An 11,189-nucleotide genomic window follows, 5' to 3' on the forward strand; every position below is an offset into this window, starting at 1 on the left:
GTCTTTCTTACCATGCTGCATCCCCAGCAAAGAGCATAGCACTCAGTAAGTGCTCGGTAAATATATGCCAACTAAATGCAAAAGGACCAGAACTTCATGGGGAGGCATTTCAGGGTCTACAGCAGGGCTGTAGCTCAGATTTCTGCTTCTCTCCTGTGACCCATCAGTGTGGTTGTGAGGATTAAAAGCAATGGGATAGTCTTTATGGAAAGCAACTTTTTATATAACTTATATTGAGGCTAATTTTATATAGCATATAATTCACCATTTCCAGTGAGCAATTCAATGATTTTTCAGTAAATTTGCCAAGTTGTACAACCATCACCCTAAATCAATTTTATAACATTTTCATCATCCCCATGAGATCCTTCATGCCGATTCACTGTTAATTCCTGTCCCCACCCTGGCAACAACTAACCTGCCTTCTGTCTCTATAGGTGTGTCTTATCTGGTCATTTCATATAAATGGAATCATACACTATGTGGCTTTTTGTGTCTGGCTTCTTCCACTCAGCGTAATGTTTTCAAGATTCATCCATATCGTATCATGTATTAGTATTTCATTCCTTTTTATGGCTGAATAATATTCCATTGTATAGATAGACCACAGTTTGTATATCCATCAGTTGATGGACATTCAGGTTGATCTCACTTTTTGCCTCTTACAAATAATGCTGCTGGGAAGATGGATGTGTATGAAAACAGTTTGCAGGACCTGAACACTAGGTGCAGCTCTCTGCTGGCCAGAGCTTCTAGTGTTGTTGCACAGACTTGACCCCAATGGGCTGTGTGACCATAGACTAGTCCCTTCCCTTTTCTGCTTGAGTCTCCCCATCCTTCCAGAAAGGAGCCTGGACCGTTTTCTGCACAGACGTTCTGTGCCTTGTCCATATTCATGGAAGAGCAGGGAAGTGGTCAGAGCAAATGATAAACAGCCTGTTTATTGCTGGAGCCAAAGGTAGGCATCCTGTGATTAACCCCCAGAGCCAACAATTTTTTTTAGAATGAGAAAGGCCTGGCTCCAGAACCCTTGATTCCCCCCTGGGTACCCCTACCTGCTAATCTCTTCTCTCAGAGGACCAAAGCCCCCTCCCACGCTTGGTGCCGACAAGTAGGCTGCAGAATTCAGAACCTCATTGCAGGGAGGGAATTTGGGGACAGCCTCTGAGTCCTGGTCCTGTTTCCTGCCTCTGCTCCCTGGGTTCCTGGAGTCCTGCCCAAACCCGATTGGGCTCAGATCCAGGGAAGCAAGGCTGAAAATGCAGGGACTTGGCCAGGGGTTTGAGCTGGGGCCGGGAGGACTCATTGCTGGCCTGGCTGGTCCCCCATCCCTGCAGCCCATCCCAGAGACCAAATCAACACTGTTCATTTGGGTTCAAGACTGTTTAGAGGATGTCTGCTGCCTTAGCCAGGCACTGGGGTCCACAGACCTAGTCCTGGACCTCCAGAAGCAACCAGTCCAGAGGCTGGAGGTAAGGGTGACAATAAATTATCCAAATAATAATTTAATAACATAAAATATATATTAAGTGGCTGTTATGTGGTGGGTGCTCAATTACTTTCATCTCCATTTTAGAGATAAAGAAATGGAGTCTCAGAGAGAGGAAGTGACTTGTCCAAGGCCACTCAGCCAGGTGGGAATAATAACACTACTGCTCAGAGCCAAGTCCAACCGGCTTATAAATAAATATAATGTTGTGAAATAATAAAAGCAATAAAAGTTGATCTAAGGGCCTTATGGATACATTGAATTCTCTTTGCCCCCTTGCAGTGACCCACCCCCATCTTACAGATGAGGAGACTGAGGCACAGAGGGTTTAACTCATGTTCAGGAGCTCCCCAGTCAGGAGGTGTAACCCTGACCCTAAGGGCTTCAGCAGGTCTGGAAGAGAAAGCAGTCTTGTGGTCAGGGCTAGGAAGGGTGGGTCACACTGCATTAGCACAAGTGCTATTTGATGAGTGCATATGCCAGGGCAGGAGGCCTGGCACCCTCTGACCCTCACAACCCAACCCTGAGCAGCGGACACCCCCTTCCAGGTTGCTGTGAGGCCTCTGCCTTCATTTTCTTCTTTCCTAAGCATCCTCAGGCTGAGAGGACAGGAGGGGAGAGCACTTTCTGGGGTACAAAGAGGGGGTGCCCGCCTTAGAATAACAGTGCTAAGGACTGTACAATAGGTGGGTGCATAATTCATGCATCTGTCAGCAGACATCAATTATGTGGGCCTTCCCTGGAGTTGTCTGGGGGTTAGAAACTGGAGCAGGCTTCCCCTGCCAGCCTCTGGGGGAAATGAGATCTCCCAGCTCTTAAAGGAACAGACGCCCCAGGAATCTGCTCCATTCTCCTGCAGCTGCCCTCAGGGCCAGGAGTCAGAAACTGTAGCAGCTCCACTGCAGGGGCTCAGCCCGAGGTCCCAGCTGGCTGCTCTGTAAGGTCAGACCCACTCTGTGCGTAGCTCTGTGCTAACCATCTTTTCCCTCATTCTACAGCTCCTGAGGGGCTGACTACTGGTATATCCCAGAGTTTCTCAACGTTGGTACTATTAACATTTGGGGCCTGATCATTCTCCTTGGTGGGGACTGTCCTGTGCATTGTATTTAACAGCATCCCTGGCTCCACCCACCAGCTGCCAGTATCACCCCTCCTCCAAATCGTGACAACAAAAAATGTCTGCAGGATTGCCAAAAGTCCCCAAGGGAAGGGGGAGGGGTCAAAATCATCCCCAGTTAAGAACTACTGGAGGATCCCCATTTTACAAACAAGGAAACTGAGGCAAGGAAAGTTGCAGTGCCCAAGGCCACGGGACCCATAAATGGCCGTGAACTTGAGCCACAGCCAAGAAACACCATGAAAACCTGTTGCCCTAGGCGCTGTGGGTGCAGAGGTGAATCTCAGAATCCATCCCTGTCCCCCCAAAGCTTACAGATTCTGGGCAATGATGGACACATACACACACACACACACACACACACACACACACACACACACACCTGTAATAGGCTGTAGTGTGCTAAGAACCCCAAGGCTGGCAAAATGACGAGGGAGCCCAGAGAATGGAGTGGCTGGCCCCTCCAGGGATGACCTCTGCAGGGAGGGGCCATGTGGGCTGGGTTTTAAAAGATGGATTGGAATTCACTGGACAGAGAGGAAGAGGCACAGACCTGCAGAACTGACCAACAATAGTGTGTGATTAGGGAAGCGTGAAGTTTGGGAACCTGTGGCAAGAGAGGCCAAAGAGAGGGGTCAGAGTCAAACTCAGAGAGACTCGACAGCCATGTGTCCTGATTGGGGATTTAAGAGCAACCCTCTTATGCTCACCCAAGCAGCAGCGGCATTTACTTTCAGGATATGGCAGGCAGTTTCAGAACAAGGGCGAGAAGCAAAGACTAGCTGGCCCCTCGGAAGCTGGGTGTTCTGGGCTGACAGGGTGTGGGCTGAGCTATTTCCCCTGTGATGACAGCTAACATTTATTAGACATTCACTAGGTGCTGCTGGAACCTGTCCTGAGTGCTTTGCATGTGTTAACACATTTAATCTTCACAGCCGCTCTCTGAGGTAGATATTGTCATCATCATCCCATTTTGCAGATGAAGAAACTGAGGCTTAGAGAAGTTAAATGCCTGACTAAAGGTAAGGAAGTGGAAGCACTGAGACTTGAATCCAAAACAGCCTGACACCAGAGCCCAAGCATTTGACTGTGGCCCTCTACACCCTTTTCAGATCTCCTATGTCCTCTCTGCTTCTTCTCTCTGCCTCTCCCCTTTAATCTCTGGCTTCTCTAAAAGGTTCAACTTTCTCTGATTTTCTTATGGTTTTTCTGATCCTCTACAACGTGAGTGAAAAGTTGCTTGAAGCTTGGGCTTATCATGAAGCTGGCTCAGGCCTGGACTGTACTTGACCATTTAATTCCGAGGCTCACCACCCCCATAACCCACTCACTCCTGGATCCCTGAACTCAAATCTTCCATGGTGGACTGGTTCAGCCCAGCCTGGGTTTTCTGTCCATCTCTGGGCCACTCAGCGGCAGCCAGGATCAAATTATACAAGCATGGAGACCCCATCCCCACCCGCTGCTCTTTAGCGGGGGCAGCAGAAAGGGAGGCACAAGCCTATGAGAAGAGGACAGCTTTTGGGGGGTGGGGAGGAGGGCTGATAGATAAGCTTAGGAGTCTAGATTTTTACCTGAAGAGTCCTGGAAATTTATTGAGCAGGAGAGTGATGTGACTGGATTTGTATTTTTGAGAAAAAGACCCTAGAACAATTTATTACATCTGCTTGCATTTCTGCATAAGCTGTAGACTAGCCTAGGCTCCATTAAATTCAACAAACATCCAGGGAGCCCAAACATCTGGAGCAAACCCTCTTCTTGATCCAGGGGACTCAAAGGTAGTTAAGCTGTGATCCTTAGCCTCAAAAATTCATAGTCACACTCAGGAGTTAATAACATGAGACTAGGATGTCTAGGCCTCCCTGAAAATCATCTGCAAAACCTTGAGCATTTAGCAGAAAGGTCTATAGCTTTCAACTCATTTCTAACACATTTTTAAGAGCTCACGTATTGGGGTCAGACAGACCCAGGTTAAAGTACTGGCTCTGCAACTTACTAGCTTCGGAAGCCTAGGTTTCCTCATCTTTTCATTGGAAGTACAACTTAATGAGGTTGTTGTAAGAATGAAATAAGGAATTGCATGGAAAGTGACAAGCATCGTGCCTCGAATACCATGAACGCTCGATAAAGGGTAACTATTGATATTATCATTAGTATAATGTCGGGAAAGCGGTACCCCACCCCATGATAGTTATGAACCACTGGTCTGGATCACGAGACGGCCAACTATGGCTTGCAGGTCAAATTCAGCCCACTTCCTGTTTTTGTAAATAAAGTTTTATTGAAACAGCTATGCTCATTCATTTATGTATTATCTAAGGCTGTTTTCATGCTGTAACTGCAGAGTTAAGTGGTTGCAACAAAGAATGCACGGGCTTCAAAGTCTAAAAGATTTACTATCTGGCCCTTTGTAGAAAAAATTGACTGACCCCTGGGCTTGATGATTAGCTTTAAATCATTCCAATTCTCTGGGCCTCAGTCTCCACGTCTGTATGATAAATGGATTTGAATAAATAATCTTTTTAGCTCAAACATCCAGTCATTAGGTAATTAGTGAGCTACGAAAATGCTCTTGAATGTTGAGGAATGTCCTGCAGACCCAGAGTATTAGGATGACCATCCCACTGGTGGTTGATAACTAAATCCCGCTCTCTTCTCCTCACAGATCCTCGCCATAATTTCCATCATGTTCATCGTCCTCTCCACCATTGCCCTGTCTCTCAACACACTGCCCGAGCTGCAGAGCCTTGACGAGTTCGGCCAGACCACCGACAACCCCCAGCTGGCCCACGTGGAGGCTGTGTGCATCGCATGGTTCACCATGGAGTACCTGCTGCGGTTCCTCTCCTCCCCTAAAAAGTGGAAGTTCTTCAAGGGCCCGCTCAACGCCATTGACTTGTTGGCCATCCTGCCATATTATGTCACCATCTTCCTCACTGAATCCAACAAGAGCGTGCTGCAGTTCCAGAATGTCCGCCGCGTGGTCCAGATCTTCCGCATCATGCGTATTCTCCGCATTCTTAAGCTCGCACGTCACTCCACTGGCCTCCAGTCCTTGGGCTTCACTCTGCGGAGGAGCTACAACGAGCTGGGCTTGCTCATCCTCTTCCTTGCCATGGGCATCATGATCTTCTCCAGCCTTGTCTTCTTTGCCGAGAAGGATGAGGATGACACCAAGTTCAAAAGCATCCCAGCCTCCTTCTGGTGGGCCACCATCACCATGACGACCGTTGGGTATGGAGACATCTACCCCAAGACTCTCCTGGGGAAGATTGTGGGGGGTCTTTGCTGCATTGCAGGGGTCCTGGTGATTGCTCTTCCCATCCCCATCATTGTCAATAACTTCTCTGAGTTCTACAAGGAGCAGAAGAGGCAGGAGAAAGCAATCAAGCGGAGAGAGGCTCTGGAGAGAGCCAAGAGAAATGGCAGCATCGTATCCATGAACATGAAGGATGCATTCCCCCGGAGCATCGAGGTGATGGACATTGTGGTTGAGAAAAGTGGAGAGAACATGGGTCAGAAAGACAAAGTGCAAGATAATCACTTGTCTCCCAACAAATGGAAATGGACAAAGAGGACACTGTCCGAAACCAGCTCAAGTAAGTCCTTTGAAACCAAGGAGCAGGGATCCCCTGAGAAGGCCAGATCATCTTCTAGTCCTCAGCACCTGAACGTCCAGCAGTTGGAAGACATGTACAATAAGATGGCCAAGACACAATCTCAACCCATCCTCAATACTAAGGAGCCAGCAACACAGAGCAAACCAAAGGAAGAACTTGAAATGGAGAGTATCCCCAGCCCCGTAGCCCCTCTGCCCACTCGTACAGAAGGGGTCATTGACATGCGAAGCATGTCAAGCATCGATAGCTTCATTAGCTGTGCCACAGACTTCCCTGAAGCCACCAGATTCTCCCACAGCCCTTTGGCATCACTCCCCAGCAAAACCGGAGGTGGCATGGCCCCAGAGGTTGGCTGGCAGGGAGCTCTGGGTGCCACTGGTGGTAGGTTTGTGGAGGCCAACCCCGCCCCTGATGCCAGCCATCCCTCTGCTTTCTTCATTGAGAGCCCCAAGAGTTCCATGAAGACCACCAACCCCTTGAAGCTTCGAGCGCTTAAGGTCAACTTCATGGAGGGGGATCCCAGACCATTAGTCCCCGTTCTGGGGATGTACCATGACCCTCTTAGGAACCGGGGGGGTGCTGCGGCAGCTGTTGCTGGGCTGGAGTGTGCCACACTCTTGGACAGGACTGTGCTGAGTCCAGAGTCCTCCATCTACACCACAGCAAGTGCTAGGACACCCCCCCGGTCGCCAGAGAAACACACAGCAATAGCGTTCAACTTTGAAGCAGGTATCCACCAGTACATTGATGCGGACACGGATGATGAGGGGCAAGTGCTCTACAGTGTGGACTCCAGCCCCCCCAAGAGCCTCCATGGGAACACTAGTCCCAAGTTCACTGTCGGGACAAGATCAGAGAAGAACCACTTTGAAAGCTCCCCCTTACCCACCTCCCCTAAGTTCTTAAGGCAGAACTGTATTTACTCTACAGAAGCATTGACTGGAAAAACTCCCAGTGGTCAGGAAAAGTGCAAGCTTGAGAACCACATCTCCCCCGATGTCCGCGTGTTGCCGGGGGGAGGAGCCCATGGAAGCACACGGGATCAGAGCATCTGAACCGCCTCCACAAGGAGGAGAGACTTGTGGCAGGGTCCAAAGAGGAGTGCTGTTCAGCTTACCTGGCGTGGAGCTTTTCTGCATGACCTCTGAAACAGAAAGGCTTTGTAAAGCCCCCAGAAAGAAGAGAGACCAGAGAAATCTCCCTTAAAACCTTGAGAGCCGTTAACGGGTCCATCAGAGTGAAGTTGGCCAAGCCACAGGGTATGGCGCCTCCTTGTAACAGCTCCATGGCCCTCTTTGGAAGATGACAAGAGCAGAACTCACAGCCACCACTACCACGTTCTAGACATAACCAAGGCCACCTACTCCCCATTCTTCTCTCGTGGCTTTTCCATCACAGCCTCCGAGGGCGAGATCGCCACCCCTCCTGGCTGCAGCTGGAGAAGGGTGTCGGAACAAGTGGCCGGTGTTAAGAGAGCGGGTTGACCAATTTGGTTTTGGGTGTTGCCTGGCCACCTCTAGGAACTTCTGTCCATCACCTGCTGGATGGATCCCACTGTTAGAAGGCTGCAGGGAATGCTTGTGTCATGGGGAAAACTGCACCATAAGCCACGATCCCAGCGCAAAACCCCTTCCTCAAATGTCTTCATTGACTTCAGTATTCCGTAGTACCTGAGATTTTATTTGGAGATTTCATCAGGGTGAGTTGCACCACTTGTACTCAATTCTAATTGCCCCCTGGCAATCCGGAAAGGGTTCAGAAGGAGGGCACTCAGCCAACAGTATGAACTCTGAGCATTGCTTTAGGGATATAGAAGGAAAGTGCTTTCTGTACATCGCTAGTGTAGACTCAAAAGATATGCAAGTGTCAAATATGCAGAAGAATAGCTTATTCAAAGAGACTGTATGTTACCGAAGAACAGAATCAAATCTGATTTTTTTTTTTTTACCTGAAAAAAACGAAAGGAAAAAAAAAAAAAAAAAATTGAAATGCCCAATTCAGACTTTTGAATACTTCCTGCTGGGGCAGGGAAAGCATTTACTATAATAGAAATTCTTTTTTGTTTCCTGTGATATTCAAGTTTGAAAAAAAAAAAAAAGTTAAAATAAAAAGCACTTTATGTTTTTCAAAAATAGGTTCTACCAGGGACAGTGTCAACATCTTGCACTTTAAAACAAGCATGATTTCCCGTGGGCCACTTGTTGGGACTACAGTTGGGTTTTTTGCTCCGGGCATGTGTCTGGCCACGGTGAGTGATACTGTGCTGGTATTGCTGTCTGCTGTGTCAAAGTCTGTGGGCTTCTTTCCTGTCCCCCTGAAGCTTCCCCTTAACCCTCTTGCATCAGGAAGGGTACTTGGCCCCTGCATGGGGCCTCTTATAAAGTCATGTGTACAGGAAACAGGAACATCTCAGAAGAATGAAGCCGATGGTTGGGCATTGGGTGTTTTACTCTGTTCTCTCTCTTGTCAACCAGGTGTTGGTGTGTTTTCAGTGTCGTCTGTACTAACAGCTCAGCTCTCCTTTCTGCAGCCATCAATGCAGCCAGTACCGACAAAAGCAATAAGTATTTGTGTGCATTGTGAGCGGTTCTGGTCTATCTCTTGGTGTTGGTCTTCCTGTCTTAGTTTGATGACCTGGCATTGGCCTGCCTGATTTTAGTCCAACAGCATGTTGGTGTTGGCTGTTCCTCAGGGCAGTAACACTGAGTGGAGCCGCTGGTTAGCAGGATGCCAAGCTGTTGGCCCATGTGTCAGTAAAGATGACACATTATTGATCTGCTTGTCTTTAGTACAATGAACCGATGTTGTTCTCCTAATACAATTTTGAAGGATGGTGTCCCAAGTACGATAGTGTAGATCTGCCAATCCTCAATACAGTGCCAGGCATGTGTCTTCCTGATGGAACAAAACATGGTTTCCCTGTCCTTCATAGAATATGTTGTTGGTCTGCCTGTTAGTACAATGGCACAATCCACCTGTCAGTGCACAGACATCATGGCGTCATTCTGCCTGCGCTCTGCACAGTGGCATGAGGTTGGGCAACCTGTCACAGGTATGATGACGTGGGATCATTCCACTGCCCTTAAAAACGCGTGTTCTCTGCTGCGTATGCACCCGGTTCATACTGCTTGTCAGCATCTCCAAGGATTGTAGATCCCTCCACGAGGGTGCAGTCCTGTTTTTTGCTGCATTAACAAAGTATCTTGACTCTGGAAGTACCTTCGGAGTACTCTCGCAGCAAATGCAAAGGGATTTAAGGGCCAGGGAGTATGAGGTCAGCCTGTGCTGGTGGCACACCAGAGAGAGGAAGCTCCCAAGGTGCTTTACTGAGCATACAGTACAAGCTGGGGGCCTGTGGAGGAAAGGCCGCAGAACAGTCCTCCCTGGGCCATCTCACGTCTCTTTGTTTCCATCATCATTTACATCCGCCATCAGCACAAATGTGAAAATTCAGGGAAAACAAACAAATGCTTTTTGATAAAAGTAAATAGTTGTGATTTCCGATTCAGATTTTTTAGAGCTGATGCTATCTGTAAAAATTAATAATTATAATATAGTCTATTTTACATATCAGGAAAGTGAACGTGTTTAAATATAGCCATATATAGCGAGAAGGAACTTACCACCCCTTCTTCAAATCGAGGCATTTCATTTGCTGGTTGAAGCAGACGAGAAGTGTACAGATTAGAAATGATTTCTTTCTTTCTTTTTTTTTAAACTAATAACCAATTGGTGCAACTCTCCTTGTCTAACCAAAGGCCCTTTCTGCCTTGTGTGGTCATGCAGGACCTACCCCTTCCTTCCTCATGTATTTTGTCTGAACTTAAAGTAGCATTTTATTGAGTCACTTTTGAAGGATGAATTCAGAAGTATCATTAAGAACCTACCTTTTCAGGCTTAATAGCCAGAGTCCTATAGAGTTCTTATAGAAACAGAATAACTGAAACTCAGCATATACTATGCTTAGAAAGTATTGCGTTCTGTTTTGGGTTTTCCTTTTACTTGTGGCTGTATTGTAGGAATATAGCTTTTACCCTGTGCCGATTCAAAATAGAGTATTGTAAGTTCTCCCAGACCCCCACCTGCCAAAAAGACACATACCCAGATTTTTAATATGTGTACACCCTACCTGTACCTGTGTACGTGCACTGGGATATCTACCTGAGTCTCCAGTGAGAAGCTAACCTTGATAGACGGGTGTTGATGGAGGAGAGGAAAGCAATGGTTTGGAGGCAAATATGCTGCTTTAACTTGATGGTCCATGTACCACCCATTCCTAAACCAACGAAAGTGGGGACAAAAAACGAGTCATCCCAAAGAAATGAATCTAGGGACTGGAGGTGAATGGATGCCTGGTCCCTTTGGCAAATTCAGTAAAACTCATCAAGAACCCCACCAAACTCACACCATTATCAAAAAGGGCTAGGGACCAGGTAGCTCTGTGTCCTGATCCCACAGGGGACTGTCCACGACCAGCAGAGAGAGGTGGGAAAGCTCTGGAGGAGTCCGTTTATTCACCTTTTTATCTTGGGGTAAAGAAGCAAGCAATAGGACTTCGGTGCAGTAGATTTCTCAGTGCCTTCTTTAGGAATTTTACCTTAAGCACACTTAATGGGGAAAGAAAAAAGAGGAAAGAACATTCATTCCCGTGAAGCCCCTTTCTCCAAAAGCACTGGGGATCAAGAAAGGAAGACGATGACGATGGGGAACCGGCAAAATCCTGAGGAGGCCATTTCCTTTCAACCCACCTGGCTTGCCCCTTTGAATTGCTGGTGATACAAACTTTTTCAGACTGATTCCTGACCTCCTCCGCCGTGTCTTAGTAACTGTAAGCCTCACCCCTGCCCTTTCTCTGAATAAGATCCACGTTTCTAAGGAGAAAAAACAGAACCGTATTCTCTTCTGTAAAACTGTAATGTATTGTTGATGTTTGTAACTGTTGTATATTTCTGTCTTGCTCCAA

The 11,189-nt window shown here is 47.5% G+C and overlaps 1 protein-coding gene across 1 annotated transcript in view; it reads left to right on the top strand.

The window, feature by feature from the left end:
• The window catches only part of KCNB1 (potassium voltage-gated channel subfamily B member 1), a 107,143-nt gene extending 98,688 nt beyond the window's left edge, over positions 1-8,455 (top strand). The window contains exon 2 of the mRNA XM_007446392.1: positions 5,272-8,455. Coding sequence (XP_007446454.1) covers positions 5,272-7,281 — 2,010 coding nt within the window. The 3' untranslated portion in view covers positions 7,282-8,455. The remainder of the gene's footprint in view (positions 1-5,271) is intronic.
• Positions 8,456-11,189: the final 2,734 nt, after the last annotated feature.

The sequence above is a fragment of the Lipotes vexillifer genome, unplaced genomic scaffold (assembly GCF_000442215.2).
Source record: "Lipotes vexillifer unplaced genomic scaffold, Lipotes_vexillifer_v1.1 scaffold251, whole genome shotgun sequence".
Classification (NCBI taxonomy): Eukaryota; Metazoa; Chordata; class Mammalia; order Artiodactyla; family Lipotidae; genus Lipotes; species Lipotes vexillifer.